The sequence below is a fragment of the Phyllostomus discolor genome, chromosome 8, assembly GCF_004126475.2.
Source record: "Phyllostomus discolor isolate MPI-MPIP mPhyDis1 chromosome 8, mPhyDis1.pri.v3, whole genome shotgun sequence".
In the NCBI taxonomy this organism is placed as follows: domain Eukaryota; kingdom Metazoa; phylum Chordata; class Mammalia; order Chiroptera; family Phyllostomidae; genus Phyllostomus; species Phyllostomus discolor.
Genome location: NC_040910.2, coordinates 27,518,306 through 27,535,550, shown reverse-complemented (window position 1 = coordinate 27,535,550; position 17,245 = coordinate 27,518,306). Strand labels below are relative to the sequence as shown.

General features: G+C 36.9%; 1 protein-coding gene across 8 annotated transcripts in view; it reads left to right on the top strand.

Annotated features, from left to right (window-relative positions):
* GUCY1A1 (guanylate cyclase 1 soluble subunit alpha 1) overlaps positions 1-17,245 on the top strand; it is a 53,766-nt gene that overhangs the window by 14,006 nt on the left and 22,515 nt on the right. For all 8 annotated transcript variants that reach the window (XM_036031976.1, XM_028521198.2, XM_028521199.2 and 5 more), the window contains one exon: positions 12,121-12,486. In XM_036031976.1, the coding sequence (XP_035887869.1) occupies positions 12,232-12,486 (255 nt within the window). In that variant the 5' untranslated portion in view covers positions 12,121-12,231. The remainder of the gene's footprint in view (positions 1-12,120; positions 12,487-17,245) is intronic.

Sequence of the window (17,245 nt, the reverse complement as noted above, 5' to 3'; positions counted from 1 at the left end):
TACAAGAAACTTTCTTTGACCATCCTTTTGCTGCCACTGGCTAAAAGTGATATTTCTTATAAACATCATTAATTCTCTGTCTCTACCTATTCTCCACTTTCTATTATAGCCATCTAAGAAAATTATATATATATATATATATATATATATATATATATATATATATATATATGTTTATATACACCCATATTAGACTTTGAAGAAAATTCAAGAGAAATTATTCTCTTTAGAAGCTCAGTAAATATTTATTGAATTACAAATGAATTTATTAATAATTCACAGTAAATTTTTTTTCAGAAAGCAAAGACATTTTATAGGATCCAAAGTAGCCACATTTTACCTGTATTTTATAGGGTTTTTGACCTATGTTTTGCCCTGTATACATTAATAGCTTAATAGTATATTTTATTGATATTAGTTAATATTTACTAAATGTTCAATAATGCTGTGTCCATGCTTGTGATAAAGCAAAGAGTTATAGGAAGCATGTGTGGCTTTCCACCTAAGCTAATTTCACAGTGAAGTGGAGAAAGAGGATGGGGAATAACATAAGCATTGTTGGTTTGTTTGGCAGATCTTAGTGAACTTTATAAATTTCTATGTAAAGTGAGATTTTTCCCTTCCAAAAAAGGTTAAAATATGAATAATAAAATAGAAAAATAACTGATAATAGTAAAATAGAAATAAATAACTGATACAAATAATAAAAATAGATAAAAGAGCTAATACAATAGTAAAATGGAAAAATATATGGAAAAACTTTTTGAAAAATGTGTCTTCTCATATTTGTGTATGAACATACCATAGGTACAGGGGAAACAAAGGGAAAAAAAGGAGTAAATTTGACAAAAATATAAGCTATCTATATCTTTTTTATGTTTATACCAGATGACTTCAAGCCAGTAGTTCTGTCTTTTCCCTTCAGCATAAAATAACTCACTGGCAGTCTAAAGTTGGTTAAATTAGAATCTGCATTAACTAGTTAAATTAAGGCTGAAAACATGCCTAACTTTCATTTATGTGACAAAGGCAGGAGAGTGAGTAGGATTCTCAAGAAAACATGTTTAGAAAATTAAAAAAGGACTAAAGATAGTTTCTTGAGAAAATATAATACAAAAAATGATGGGAAAATCATGGAAAAGAGCCTGGGGAAATATTCTAGAAGCTGAAAATAATTTATTAGTGTGTATTAACGTTAGTGTGATATGTTCATGGACCACAAGCCTCTGATGGACTAAAGATGAAGCATTATGGTAATTCTCAAGTGACTAAGCATGGAGCTTGAATGAAAAGTACTAAGTGTTAAATTTTCCTCAAAGCTGTAGCTGCAATTATTGGGGGTCCACAAAGGAGGAGGGCTTCTCTGCATTTCAGTGGAGGGGCTGCATTCCAGTGGAGGGGCATTTCAGTGGAGGCAATGGTTTTGGAGAAACTGCCTGGGTCCTGTCTGGCCTCTACACCTCAAGAGCTGGGCCAAGTCACTAAAACCTACAAGTGGAAAAGATTGCACTACTCATATAACTTTTACTTCTAAACTTCTGTTCTAAAAATGAATGTATCTTTATGTAGACTATTATGTAAGAGACACTGAAATGAATAAGGAAAAATGGGGTTTACTGTGAACAGGAACATTTTTTCACTTTTTCTATTTTGAAACAATTGGGTGAGAAGGCATTAAAAGGATATGGTTGTGATTTTGGACTTAATGGGAAAGACCTTACTCTTCCTCAGCATACACTTAGTGAGTATCCACATATATGCCTGAAAAGTACATGTTCAGAAGCCAAAATTCATTTCTGATAATGATTTCTTCTACTTATTTTGTGAAAATTCAGACCTACTCTAGTTTCTAGAACCAGAGAATTTCAAAGCAATATTTTTCAAAGGGGAGTCTCCTTAAATTCATGGGGACCCTCAAAAGGTCTCTCACACTGGCATTTCCAGAATATCAAGGCTTCAGTCCCTCCTCTGACATGCCCAACAGTCTGACCTCCCATTTTCTTATGTCTTCAATTTTTGCAGATAAAGTTAACCTTTATGTCGCGGGATTGTATTTGTTCACAGAGGAATTTTAGTCATAATCACTGTGGTGTATAAAAAGCCCTTCATCTCAAAACCACCTAAGAGCATTAGCTCTGTAATCAGATAAGCCGGGGTTCATTTCCTGTTCTTGCCCCTCACTAGAACAAGTTACTTAATTTATGTTTCAGATTCTTCTTGAATAAAAAAAATTTTTAAAACATACACACACATATACCCTTTCTCCATAGAGTTGTTGAGAAGATCAAATGACACGTGTCCGTTCTTCAGAGCCCTTTACAACAGAGATCAGCAAACCAGTTCTATAAAGGACAAGAGAGTAAAGATTTTAGGCTTTGCTGGCCATGTGGTTCCTGTCACAATTACTCATTGCTGCTGTTGTTCTTGAAAGCAGCAGCCATAGGCCATTCATAAATGAGTGGGGTTATAAATGCCTTGTTTTTCCTTTACTGTCCATCCTTAACTTCTGACACCAAAGGTGTGTGTTTTCCTCACCAAGCAATTTTCCAACACCAGCTGCATGTCCTTTGACTTAATTGAATGCAGACACTACCTACCCGGAGTGAGGGTCAGATCGCACAGATGAAGGAGCCTGTTCTACAAGAGTGCGTCCATTTCCCCTGACAGTCCCAGCGCTGGGTCTCTGGTAGTTCTGACTACCAGCTGTAAACTGACGGTACCCAGGACCCCCTCTTTGGGTTTGATAATAGGATAACCCACAGAATTCAGGGAAACAGTTTACTTATTAGATTACAAGTTTATTATAAAAGGAGACAATGAGGGAACAGCCAGATGGAAAAGATGCATAAAGCAAGGTGTGGGGAAAAGGACCCAGAGCTCTCATGTCCTCTCTGGACACGCTGCCCTCCCAGCACCAACATGTGTTCAACCTCCAGCCCCTCCCCCCGCCCCCCCCCCCCAGAGATCTGGGTGAGATGGAAAGTTTTCATCACTTGGGTGGTTTCCCTGGCAACTAGGGTCCATTCTGAAGGTATCCAGGAGCCCCCAGCCTCCTGTTACCTCGCTTTGGAAATTTCAAGGGTTTTTTGGACCTGTGTGGCAGGAAACAGGGAAAGGAAAAGTGGGGAAAGATCAAATATATGTGTTTCTCATAATGTCACTGCATGGCTGTGGAAATTTGAATCTCATACTGTGTTCATGTATGGTGAAATATTTTTCTTTTGATTTTTATTCGTCCATTTCATTATGTAAAGACTCTTCTTAGCTCAAGGGCTGGAGAAAAAGTAGCAGCAGGTTGGCCTTGTCCCACAAGTCATTGTTTGCCAAGCCCACTTTCAAGGGCCCTGGGTGTCTAGGGTGCTCCTCAGTGATGGTTCAGCTTTGCCAATCCTCCCAGTCCCGGCCCAGCGCATGCATCTCTTCCACTGCCTGAGCCTCCCTGATACATTTGTTCCTCTTCTCGTTGGTTTTTCTCTCTGTCGGTTTCTGTGCGGCCAGGCCTCTGCTTGATTAATTTGTTCTTGATGGTCAAGTTCTGCCTCCAGCAGTGCTTACAAGTCTTAAATTTTCATGGCTCTACTAGTTTGTAGTCCTTTTTCTCAAGAATCTTGGGAAAAGTTTCAGGGGTTGGAGTCAAGAATCATGAGTATCAGTATTGCGTCTTCTTCCAGAATCTTCTTTCTAAATATGGCAGCTCAGGCAATTTGACTTTGCTGTACCATAGGGTGAATTAAGTTTACCCCTTCTTTCCCATCAAGAATGAGGCCACCTTGATATCACCTTCTTGTTCAAATGTTTATTCCAATGTTCTTTAGGTATGACGGTCAATCCCAAGATCCACTTCACTCTTGTCATACATCCCTACATCCTCTATTTTGACCAGACTCTGGGTGACATACCCATATCACGATTTAAAAATAACATGCCAGTGAGAGTCTCACCTCTCCCTACATATCACCTAAACCTTCCTACAAAATGAGTAAACATTAAGAAGGTAAGTAGATTAAAAAGTTGACACTGAATCAGTATTAAGAACAATTAACTTATAAAAGCAGCAATGGGAGACAAGATTCTTTGTATAGCACATATTAATCATTTGTCTAGTGTTCTAGGAAAAGAAAATTACATAGCATGAATTTTCCAGTTCTGCTTGCTTATTATGAATTTATTTTGTTTGAAAAAATTTCCACATTAGAACTAATGCAGATTTATAGAAATGAGTATGTGCGCCAATGACATAGGCTTTCTTAATTTAGTAACAGGTTTGGTTTAATGAGTAGAAAAAGAGATTTAAAATCTAGCATAGTCCTTCAATTTTTATTCTTATATCTTATTAAGGAAATTTGGTGTGCAACTTATTAGCTAATGGAATTACATAAGATAAAGCCAAAATAGAATCTTACTGCTCTGGGATGTGTTGTAAATGCTATTATTTTGTAATTCAGTAAAAGAAACCCTAATTATTGACATAGATGTTACTTTCTTGGTATACATTCATGTTCTTCTAGTGAAGAATGTATATATATATATATATATATATATATATATATATATATATATATATTTTTAGGGCACCAAGCACCTGCTGTATACCAGAGTTCCTTTATAAAGCAATTAGAAAGGGTGCCATAATTTAAAAATTTCAGGGCTTTCTGAGATGATGGAATATATTTGTCAATCACTTATACAGGGACTTCTGTTAGCATGATTCTATTGTATAATGCCTTTGTGTATATCATCTCTAATCCTTTATATATCCCTGTTTCGCCACCATTTTACCATTTTGCACATGAGGTGACAGAAATTCAATTAGGGTAACAAACATGTCCAACGTAACACAGCTGCTAAGTAGCACAGTATTTTTGATTTGAGGTTGGGAATGCACCTATGTGGAGGGCCAACTAGTCACACATGGATTTTTGACTGCACAGGAGCCGGGGACCCAATCCTGGCATTGTTCAAGGGTCAACTGTGATTGTGAGACTCAACATTCATTCCTCATATAATCAGTGCTGGGTATTTTCCCAAGTGCCCCCCATTTATTGATGTTTATTCTCACAAGACATTTATGAGATAGTTACTATTAGGGTCCCTATTTTTCAGATGGGGAAAATTGAGGTGAAGTTAGGTTAAGAACTTGGCTAAAGTCACAGAGCTGGTAAGCAGTAGAGGCAAGAAGCAAACACAGACCATCTGGTCCCAGAGCCTGAGCTCTTCACTGCTGTACTAACTCATATATATACAGATGAACATGTAAGTATGTATGTGTGGTACTTATATATGTGTATATATGAATACAGAAGTATACATATACATGAGTGATAAACTTAAGAAATTGTCATTGTGGAAGATGGAAAATAAGCGTGTGGGCCTATCTGCATGTACAAGAAGTCAAAGATGTGCCTCCAGGTCCTCGTGATTGGCCAAAATGAAAAAGAAAAGAAAATGGAAGTTTATGATGTTATTAATCATCAGTTCCATTATGCCACATAAATGAAATTGATCAGTCAGGCCAATTGTTTAATTGTCATGGATTTGTTTTTATTTTAAAAGTTCTGTCAGGTTACATTACCTAAAGCATAAGGAACTCTATGGAGTCTTAGAGATTATAACCAGACCGGGTGATTTTCCCAGGTAGGCTTTTCACCTTCCCTGCAAATTTGATTCAAACATTGTTAAGAGTACAGTATATGTATTTCTGACATAATATGAAATATGTGTTCCTCAAAACACTTGTATGTGGCAAAACTATTCACTAAAAATAAAAGGACATATGGGAAGAAAATGTGTTAAGGTGAAACCAAACAACACTTATGAGCATTAGCTAAAGCAACAGAAAAATATACTGCCTTAATAAAAAGAAAAATTAAAATCTACCAAATACTGCTACAGTAATTGTAGGCTTAATTTAATGAAGAAAAAAAGGTAGAAGTAACTAGATGGGAAGGAATGGACTATAAGAGGGGTTGAGTTGAGGAGACAAGGAAAAATAAAGGAAAACTGTGTAATGAGAACTTTTAAACAAGACATGTGGTCAAACTGAGCTAGGAGGAAGAACTTGGGGTGACTGCTTATCTAGTATGATTGCTACTGTATAGTGACATTTCCCCCTATTTTTCATTTGTATGAGCCAATTCACATCACAGAAACACACAGTATTTATCCAAAAATAGATAAAAACAAAATGGCTTTTTCTTGAGTAAAAAGGAATTACATTTCTCCCTGAACTACTTTCATAATATTTATTTATTTCTCCCTCAATTCCTTCTGTAATTATTATATTTTCAGTAGATATATTTTAAAAATTAAGTCTTTGTAAGCAACTATTTTAGAAATATAGCTATGATGGGAATTGTAGAAGTAGCTGCAGGACCTTTATATGATTTTTCTCACGACCTGTATCCTAAGTGGTAATGATATTTCATTTGAAGAGATGCCAACTGCATGTATTCAAATTTTAGTGATTATCACACTAGAGCTTTTAAAACATGGGCATTTAGGATTTATAATTCTACAGGTTTTGTTCTTGCTCTTTAATTTGTTATAAGACATTCTATAAGCATTGTGATATAAAAACTGAGAATCACAAAATGCTAACTTTTAGAGGTTAAATTCCTCTGCCATAGAGTATACTAAACTTTGCTATTACTTCAAAGATCTCAGAAGCCACTATGTTCTAAGAAGAAGATTGTGAATCACGTCCACTATTTTTTTAAAGCTTTCTTTTTTTTAAGGTCTTATTTATGAGAGAAACATCCATGTGTGGTTGCCTCTCATGTGGCTCCCACTGGGGCCCTGGCCCTCAAACCAGGCCTGTGCCCTGACTGAGAATCAAACTGGCAACCCTTTAGTTAGCAGCCCACACTCAATCCACTCAGCTACACCAGCCAGGCATGTCCACTATTTTTAATGAAGAATTAAGGCAGCTTATTAAACATAATTTGTGTTTCACACTATAGCTTCAGTGAGGCAATTGCCATCAGGAAAGGGGGTATTCCTGTGTTTTGAGTCCCTAGAGGTGAGGCTCCTGTTACCTTTAGAGCTGACCTCTTTGTTTGGGGAGGATAACCAGTATAGTTACAAAATTTAAGGATTGACAATAGCTACCTACTTTATACTTCCGTGCAATTGTAGTCATTGGAAAGGGGAATGCTCTGTTCAGTAATATAAAGTGGAGTCAGCTCTCCCATGTCTGAGCTTTTTTAAGATGAAGAAATTGCTTTCCTAAAGGAGATTTTATCAGTAGAGTTGGAGCAGCCCAACTCTTACCAGGTGTCATGTAATCCTGAAAACCTGAAGTCTGAGCCTAGTCATGATTTAATAACCAAAGTCATGGGAAATGCATCACAGACTATTTTGATTGTTCTGCATGGCCTGAGAGGCTTCCTTCGGCCATGGTATTTAGAAGTAAATTAAAGTCAGAAGAGTCTATCCTTCCTTTTCTTCAGCAACCGTGCCTAATCAGGAGCCAAGGCTTGTGGATTCTCTGCCTGAAATACTTCTGCAATTGATCTACTTTGTCATCCTCAGGGAACCCAGATCAGCCATCTAGCCAATTCAGGCCCATTTCTCACTGTGCCTTCTAATTTAACTTTTAAAAGTACAGTCTGATCTCTTCATTTTCTCACTTCTTAGTCAATTTAGTTGTTTACCCTTAGAATAGGGTTTTAATTCATTTAACATGGGTTACAGAGCCCCCAATCCTGACCTCTGCCTGTCTCATCTCTCACCACCACTGCCTTGTGCTCCCTGACCCCAGGCTCTAGCCAGGCTGCCATTATCTCAGTTCCTAGAACACGACTAGAGCTGCATTGGCCTCCAAGCATGCTGTTCTGTCTCCAACTCTCTTTACCGGGCTCACAGTCACAGTTCAGCTCAGATGCCTCTTTCTCCTGAGGCTGGGTCTGGATCCTTGATTCCCATTCTTAGAGTGCTCTGTGCCTCCCTTTTTCGTAGCCCATGTTCCACTCTGAACCGATGTGTCCAAAATAGTTTCCCTGCTGCATTGGAAACTCCAAGAGGGCATGTGTCTCACACATAGTAGCTATGCATTAATATTTGTGGAATAGAATGAAAAGTGAATGAATGAATAAAATGGGAGATAATCGAGTGTATCAAAGAATCTATGAGAGTGGAGATTATGAAAACGAACATGCAAAAGACATGGAGAATTCCACTATACCAAGAGCCAAAAGATTCTTGAGGTTTAACGTTTAGCAGCTTATTGTCGAATTTAGCAAAGATGGTTTCAGTAACACAGTGGAAACAAAAGCCAGAGAGTTGGAGGCTTAGGAATAAATGCTCAAGGAAGTGAAGATAGCACATAAAGCCTGCTCTTATCAGAAGTGTGACCATATAAAACCGGGAGGAGTGACAGCTTGAAAGAGTCTGTCATTTCCTTGTCATTTTTCTTAACTTAGGCTGGGAAGTCTTGGACATTCTCACCATTTTTTCTACTACTTTGTCCTGCTTTCCTGATATATCATAGGGGAAAGTTCTATAAATATTACCTACTGCAAAGTAAAATGAGACACATTTTAAAAGCCTGATTTATGGGATTTTATTTAATATTTTTAAATTTTGGAGGGATGAAAATTTTTGATGATTTTCAGTCTACCTGAAAATTAAGCTGGTTCCTTGACATTTGTTTATGAAAATGGTTGTTACAGTTTGTACTGGACTATGCAAACTTTATCCTGACTAAGGCAGTTTGTTTTGAAGTTGTCTTTTCCTTTTAGCCACTCTTAAAAATCTGGACTTTGGAATTTCATCTTAAAGCATTTCTATATCTTTAATCACAGATTTGGGCACAGACAGATGCTAAGACATTGATCAGTGGATGTATATATTTGCTTTTTTTTTCTTACTGTGGAGATTTAGTTCTTAGGTTTCCTCAGCCCTCCCCACACACATACCATTTATAATCTAAAATCTGCTTTTTAAGACCCGCTGTTATAAAAAAATGCTTTTTGTGTCAAAGACTACCTGTGGGGTGTTTTTCTCAGGTCTCTTTACTTGTAGAAAACAAGAGTTTTGTTCCTAATTAGTTCCTAAAGTTGAAATGATGGAGAGCCCCCTCTGAACAATAAGGCATCCTGGTTATTAATATGAGACTAATAGCTGGACTATTATTCTCACCATAGTAGTTAATCACTTACCAGTAAAAGGGAGAGAGCATTCAGTATATTTGAAGGCTGTTTAATCATCAACTCTGGAAATGGCAAATATGACTTCGAGTTTCTGAGAACGTACACCCCCCACTGCTTGTCAAGACTTTGTCACCAAATGTATTACTTTAATTAATTTGTTTTTTCCTTAACATGTTTGTTGTCATTTCTATCACAAACTGTGCATTGAATTGCAAGTGACCAAGTCATTTGTGAAGGTACTGCTGTCACACATAAAATACATCACTGGTTGAGCTGAGGAACCTATTCTGTATTCCTGGCAGGCAACCACAAGACAAACATAGGTTTCCAAGGTATCGGCACTGTGGGCATCTGTTTCATAGTGTAATTTCGTTAGTTGAACAGATGAAGAATGCTAATTAGTTTGTTTATACATTTGTGATTTAATGAGACTAAACACTTAACTGATCTTGAAGTAAGTACAACTTGTTTCCTGTTGCTGTTTTTAGTTTAATTAAAAACAGTGTTAGGCATATTTTCGGGAAGTTATATACTGTGCAGTATGGGAGAATTTCAGGGGAGGGTGGCTGGTCCGCTGTATCCTGTCATAGTGAGATTCAATGGTAAGAGGAGAATAAAAATGTTGGGTTTGGGGATGAGTTGAAATTCATTATTAATGAGAAGGTTAAGCTAATGGAAGATTTTATCATAAACTACGTTATATCAAATTCCTAAATCCAGTACTAAAGTTCTAATACATGCCAGAATAACTTATTTTAAGTAGTTCTATACCTTTATTAAATTCAATCTATAATCAGAATTCTATTTTTTTATCACCTTCTCTTTTATTTGAGTATCCTCAAAAAACTCCTAACTACTCTTCACCTAATCTTCTCTTCTTCTAATTGCTGTAGTTATATTTTGATATAACTGAAATAATGGCATTTAGTTGATATAGCTCTTCTTCCTGAAAATTAATACAAAATAATAGTATTATACTTTTTATAAATCGATAATTGTTTAATACTATCTATTCTGATCTCTTTTTCTTTTACTTACATGTTGTGCAAAACTGAATATGCAAAGGCTGCAATATTTCGGGGGTGGCTGGACAGAGGAGATGAGGAAATAACTTGCCTTATCGTCAGGATGGTATTTGCACTAAAATGTTTCAGTTAACTTAGCTTTTTACAACCAGAGGTCAGAAAACTCCAGCCTGAGGGGCAAGTCTAGGGCCTGATTTTGCAAATAAAGTTTTGTTGAAACACATCCATGTTGGTTCCTTTCATGAAGCAACAGCAGAACTGAGTCACTGATAGAGACCTACAAAGCTGAAATAACTACTTTCTGATCCTTTGCAGAAAGGTCTGCCGACCGCTGATCTAAACTTTATATGAAGACTGCAGTTAGTAAATAGTAGTAGAGTTATGCTGAAATGCAGTAAAGCCTGAGAAATAAATATTTGTAGAATCGAGTCATAAAGCAATGTTGTTGAGAGCTTTCAGTTTTTAGGTCTTTCAGAATCCAAGTTACCATGCCAAGCCTACTGAGGTAGATCCCTCTTCTAGTCAGCCAGAATATGTTTTCTGCTCTAGAATATATAGAATTCTCCTTGTACCTTCTTGAAGATTCATAAATTATATGTTGGTCACAGATTTGGGGTATGACTTTAAGTAATAGAGTCATGGCAGCTTCTTCTGGACATTGGCATCCTGATCTGCACCCATACCTAATATCCTGTGACCCAAAAGCCTGTCAGATGTTGAATTTGGGTTTCTTATTTGTTTCAGTTCATACAGTGGATTGGCCATTGCTCTAAACTTATTAGATAACTTATCTGTGACAATTTACAAACCATTGCTTATACATATTAAGAAATTATTAAGAGCATTTAGGCACAAATTAACCGAAAAGAAAAAATTAACTGAACATCAGCGGTAAAGACTGGAATATAAGGTTCTATCCTGGGTCATTCAAATGAGCAGGAGAATTATGTTCTTGTTTGCATTTTAATGTAAACTCCCAAGCCATACCTTCAAGATAAACTAATCCTAGTTTGTAAATTAAGCCTGATTATTTAGAAATTAGTAAAATTTTGTAATATGAGTTTGGGTTAAGAGAAAATGCATGGGCTATGGAGTGAGATGAACCCACATTTGAACTCCAGCTCCTTCATTTTCAAGCATTTCAAATGGAAGTAAATGACCTGAACTTTTGAGCTCTGGCTCATTAGAGATCATGATATCTATGCCATATGGTGGCTATGATGATTAAATGATTCCTGTGAGGCTTAAATGTAAGAACAGAGTTCCCCAGCACATAGTAGGGATAAGTAAATGTAGGTTCTTTTCACTCTTTCTTTTGTCTTTGATTTTCCAAGAATGGAAATAGTTGGTAAACCCAGTTAATCAAGATCATTAGCATTGTTATTAAGCTGAGCTCACAACCATACAGTGTTTCTTACCTGAAAACATATATTTGGTGTTTCAGTCTGAAAACATGTACTTAGGCATCAAATATATAAATATTTGGGGGTGTATTTGGGAGACATTGGTTTTTGCTATTCTGATTTATCAAAAATGATAGTATAGTGAAAATGTAGTGGTATTAGCACTAATAAAATGTACAGTTTGACTTAGCTTCTATCTTAAAACCATAATGTTTCATCCATGTGTAAATCAAACTAGACCAAATGGGTTACAAAAATGGACATTAGTAGTTTGTGCTAATAAGGACACTTCAGAGAAAATTCTATTCCATTTGAAAAATATTGAAATGTTAAAAGCAATATTTTACTAGTACACTAAAATGCACACCTATTAAAGATCTTTACCAAATGTTCCATCCATTTTATAATTGACATTTCCACCAGAATTTTTTTTTACTGGAAAATGCAATATGACTATATGGTCTTTGTTTTTGCACACCTTTTTCTGTTTTCACAAGAGTTCCAAGTCACTCTCTTTCTGTTCTGACTTTCTACTGTCCATAGAAACCTCAGTCACCAGTGTCCTTGATCTGATTGTGGCTTCTATTTGTCATCCCACATACGAAGACCAGCTCACCAGAACGAGATCCACAGCAGAGTGAGGCCACCAACACCATGTTCTGTACAAAGCTGAAGGATCTCAAGATCACAGGGGAGTGTCCTTTCTCGTTACTGGCTCCAGGGCAGGTTCCTAAGGATCCAACAGAAGAGGTAGCAGGGAGCTCAGAGAGCTGCAAAGCCACTCTGCCCATCTGTCAGGACGTTCCCGAGAAGAACGCACAAGGAAGTCTTCCTAAAAGGAAGACCAGTCGGAGCCGAGTCTATCTTCACACTTTGGCTGAGAGCATTTGCAAACTGATTTTCCCAGAGGTGAGTGCTTGTCCTTTCATGATTTTACTGATAGTTTGAAAACTGTTTTAAAAAAAGTTTTTCTAAGGAAAATGTAAACACTTGCTTTCTCACTTTCAAGACTATGATAGAGGTAGCATATTTCCTAGAAACATACAAAAACATTCCTTTAAAGCAATCATATCTTAAACTGTATTTATCTTAAAATGTTTAACATCTTGAATTCTTTTAGAAGGGACCCTGCATTCTGGCAAGTTTTATAATTTTGAGTGATTGCTTAGTTCCTTAGCATCAGCTTTCTTGTCTGTAAAATGGAAACAATAACAGTCTCTACATTCTAGTGTTTTAATGATCATGAAATGAAGTGATCCATACCTCTTGCCATAACATAAATGCCTAGTAGTTGTTCACCATTATTTTAAAATTAACTTCCTTGAAGAATAACTTACTCTCTGCCATGTTCTCTTCTTCCAACTCCAAGAGCTTCATGCATCACCTGACAATTTGTTGGGGTGGGAAAATCTCTCTTGTCCTGCTGGTTCTGAGTCTGAAATCCCTGCTCGAGCCAGGCATAACCTGCTCTTTTGGGTCAGAGTCATGGTCCTGTGATCACCAATGCCTGTGTTGTTAGCTCAGGCACTTCTTGAACTAGCTCTGTGAGCTTCATAGTCTAGCGCCATATTGAGATAAGGAGCACCTTCCTGGTCAATAACTTAGGAATAGAAGGGGCATGTAGAGAGCTCCCCTCCCCCTGCAGGGCTAAAGAGAACAGCAGCTGACTGTGTTCATGATGTCCTTCTCCCTCCATCAGTGTTCAGTTTTATAGAAACTCATTTAACCTATGAGTTGGACATTGATGTAGTTAGACTCCAGCTATTGTCATCCTCTGAGAATTTTTAACTGACTCAGTACCAAAGCACTGAAGGACCACAGACTTGCTGACTTTTAGGACTCAAAGGAACTTCAGAGGTAATCTTGTTTCCCTCCCAAGGACTAGAGGAGTTCAGTAACTTGACCAAAGTCACATAGTGTTTGAAGAGTAGGGCAATTACTGCTATCAAGCAATATGGGCTTGAGTGACTGAGAAAAAAGAGACTTGAATTGACACTTGGAACATGGATAAACTAGAATGAGCAGAAAGTGAAGGAACTTATTCCAAATATATTGCCACAGTAGAACTTCGGTTAATAGCCTTTGAAATAGAACCATCTAATTACTCTCACACTATGCTAGTCACTAGACAGCCAGTGTTGGCTGGGATGAAGGATGTAGCTCTTGTCAGGGAGCCGGGCTGCGTCACAGTCTGGGAAGTGGTTGGGACTCTCATTTCCAAAGACAGAGTGTGGTGCCCAGGGAGGAACAGATGGTGCTGACGGGGAAGCTGGATGTCCTCCACACTTCTCCCAAGTCTCGTCATTGTTGTGTCAGCTTCATGGTTTTGTTTGATAGATTTTGAGTTTTTAAGTAGAAGTCATACACATGTTGAAACATTCCACATACTTATATAAATATTTTACTTTTTTCTTTGTTCTTATTTAGAATAAGCTGTGTTGTTTGTGAACTCATAGGAGCAATCATTGAGATTTGACGATACTGTCATGGAGCAGATGGTGAAGGCAAGGCTATAAGAATGCTAAGAGGCATTGCTTCTTGGCATTTTGGCTAAGATCAAGGAACACATTTAAGAGACAGAAGGAGTATAGTTGGCATTATTGACTAGAATTCCTCTTTGACAACTAAGGCCATTTGTCTTGTGACAAAAAAAGTCCTTGTGTTGAATACACTTGGACTGTGTAATAATAATCTAGATTATTTCATTAACTGTGCAAACATCTGCATATCTTCAATTAAATAGCACTTTTAAATTTTTTTAAATAGACATTTGCTTCTTATTATACTGTTTAGTTTCAGTTGTATCAATCATTCAAAGAAAGAGACTCTACATACCATTTGACAGCATCATAGTTTTCATTTTAGAAAATCAGATTTAACTTCCCAATTCATGTTATTATGGGGGACAAATATTAAAATTTATTATCCAAGGCAAATTCAAAATAGGAGATGTCATTCTAAAGTAGTGGAATAGTAGGGCTTAAAAAGACCTCATTGATCATCCAACTCAAAATTTTCACTTCTGTTTGAAGAAATTGAGAATATAAATTTAGGGCACTTGCTTTTAATAAAAGAGATAACTGGCAAGATGGAAAGGTCTGCACCGCTCATTCATACTTTATTGCTCTTTTTATTATAATATTGTTTTCTCATTTTTCATGACTGTTGTCCTCCCTCAAAATCCTGTATACTTTCCAGGCAGAGTGTGTTTAGGAGCTTACAATGTAGTATTAGCCACAGTTGTAAAACACCAGAACCCACTTACTGAATTACATCAATTGAATCAAATGTGCTTAAATAGATGGTATTACCTCAAGTCAAAGATCTCATGAGACCAAGTGGATCTGAGGAGAGTTGTATAGTTTCTATATGTGTTTCAATACAGTGGGTTTCAAGGAAAAAAAAGAAACAGAATTATAATTTATCCTTAAGAATTGAAATAACTTAGGGTTAGAAAATCATTGAAAACTGTAGAAAAGTTGAAAATCAACTGAAATAGTTAAACTATACGAATGGAATTTTGTCCATTCAGTGTTCATGGCAGTAATGCATCAAATGACAGGTATACCAGAAGTATTAACATACAGTGTGTGTCAGGGATGTACTTGTTTTAACAATGAATACATATCTACCCTTTATCAAGTCAAAAAATAATCGTGAAGCAAAGAGGAACAAACTCGAGAGCGACACTTGATTCACTTTTGGGGACAGGCACTTCCTCCAGGAATCAGAAATTCTATGATCCACAACCCTTCAGGGTCTAAGGATTGTGGATATAAGCAGAGCCCAATTTACCAAAACTCAAAATAGAGGCTTTCCCAAGTAAAAGGGAGTTCAAGTGCTAGGCAACTAAAAATCTGAAGGAGACTACTGCATCTACTGCATAATATTTATGTGTGTTGCATTGTAGGGGATTGATTTTAAAGGAAATATTCCTTTTAGTCCTAAAATTCCATACTAAACTAAAGATCAATATATAGAATTGTTGGGATGTGTAGCATCTGACTGACCTGCCTAGAGTCTTGTAGTGGCTGATGGTACGTCACAAGGCCCTGACATGGGCTGTGGATGACAGGTCTCACTTAAAGTTGAGTCCTGCCTATGGCACTGAGGACTTGTGTCATCCCAGTATCTAGACTCAGGATATGTTACAGGAGCTACAGGGCCAAAGCAGGAAACTGTGCACCAGCAGCCTTTACAGATAAATGTTTTGTCAGGAAAGTTTGTGGGTTTGGTTTGGTTTTGTTTCTTTGACTTTATAATAGTTTTCCAGAGGAAAAAAAATGGTATATTATGAAAATCGCTACAAAAGTCTGTTAACTCATCGTATCACTAGAGTATACTACTAGAGCTTTCTTAGGACTTGAGCACATTTGTCTTTAGAAAATCACGTTCTGATTCAAAATGGAAAATCAGGAATACCTGTGTTTCACTGACCCCAGCAATGGGAAAACAGACCATTTCTCCTCCCTCTTACAATGACAGCATTTACATTACATGGAAAGGACTAGAAAAAAAATTTCTGGTGAGAGTTGGAAGGAAATAAGAGTCCAAGAAGGATCTTGACTGCAAAGGGGAAGATAAAGAGGGAAAGAATGTCTCCAGTAGCATTCAGGAGGAAGAAGAAAATATTATTCATTTTATCTTTCTCAGTTATAATTTATGTTCAACATTATTTTGTATTAGCTTGAGGTGTACAGTGTAAAAAGGAAAAAATCTTCAGTCACAGAATTGGATGGGTTTTCTTTTTTTCATTGTCTATCAGAAGTTTCTGGCCAAAGTAACAATTCATATATAAACAAACATAATTCAAATTATTTTAAATTGGAAGCAATCTAAATTTAGTTATAAGCAAGCTAAAAGAGTAACACCACTGTACTTGGGTCTCTCACTTCACTGATATAATTTTACAGATGAGGTCTTCATGTCTTTGAATGCTGATAGGGGAGTATTATTCATTCATTCATTCATTCATTCCATCAATATGTACTGAGCATCTCCTATGGCCATGTACTGTTGTAGGTGCTGGATGTAGTGGTGAACAAAACAGGTATTCTCTGCCCTTTTGGAGATTCTACTCTAGTGGAGAAGACAAATAATAATAACAAGGGCAGGTAGCAAAGGCATGAAGCAAAAGTGAGAGCTCATGAGCAAGAGCAATGATGTTCATTTTATTGATGAGCCCTTTGCCCATCTGTATATGTTTCTCAGGAAGAAAGAACTCACAAAACCCATGCTTTCATGAGTTTTAATCCACATGAGTATGCTGGTGTTAGGGATGCCAGAGTAACTTTCACAAAGTAAAAGGTCCTTGAGACCTTTTACTGAAGCTTTTCAGACATCCTGGCTAATCCACTTCATTTAGAGTCTTCTATTTAAGGTCTCTCCTTCCTTAACATAAAAGGCCACAGAGAAACATGCCCATACTTTCCCTTCCAAACATGTTCCTCACCTGCCAGGCATCCCGCCCTCTGCAGTCATATAGGCCCCCAATTTTGCTTTGAATCTGCCACCAGATAAGGCTCCTGCCAGCCTTTCTTTCATCCAGAAGCAGACATATTCTCCCTCTCCTTATCAGAACAGTCAGAGAAGTTGCTCTACATTGTAAATTTGTTTTATTTTTTTTCAGCACTTGTATTTTTCTCAATAAAGTTCAAATTTCTTTTCT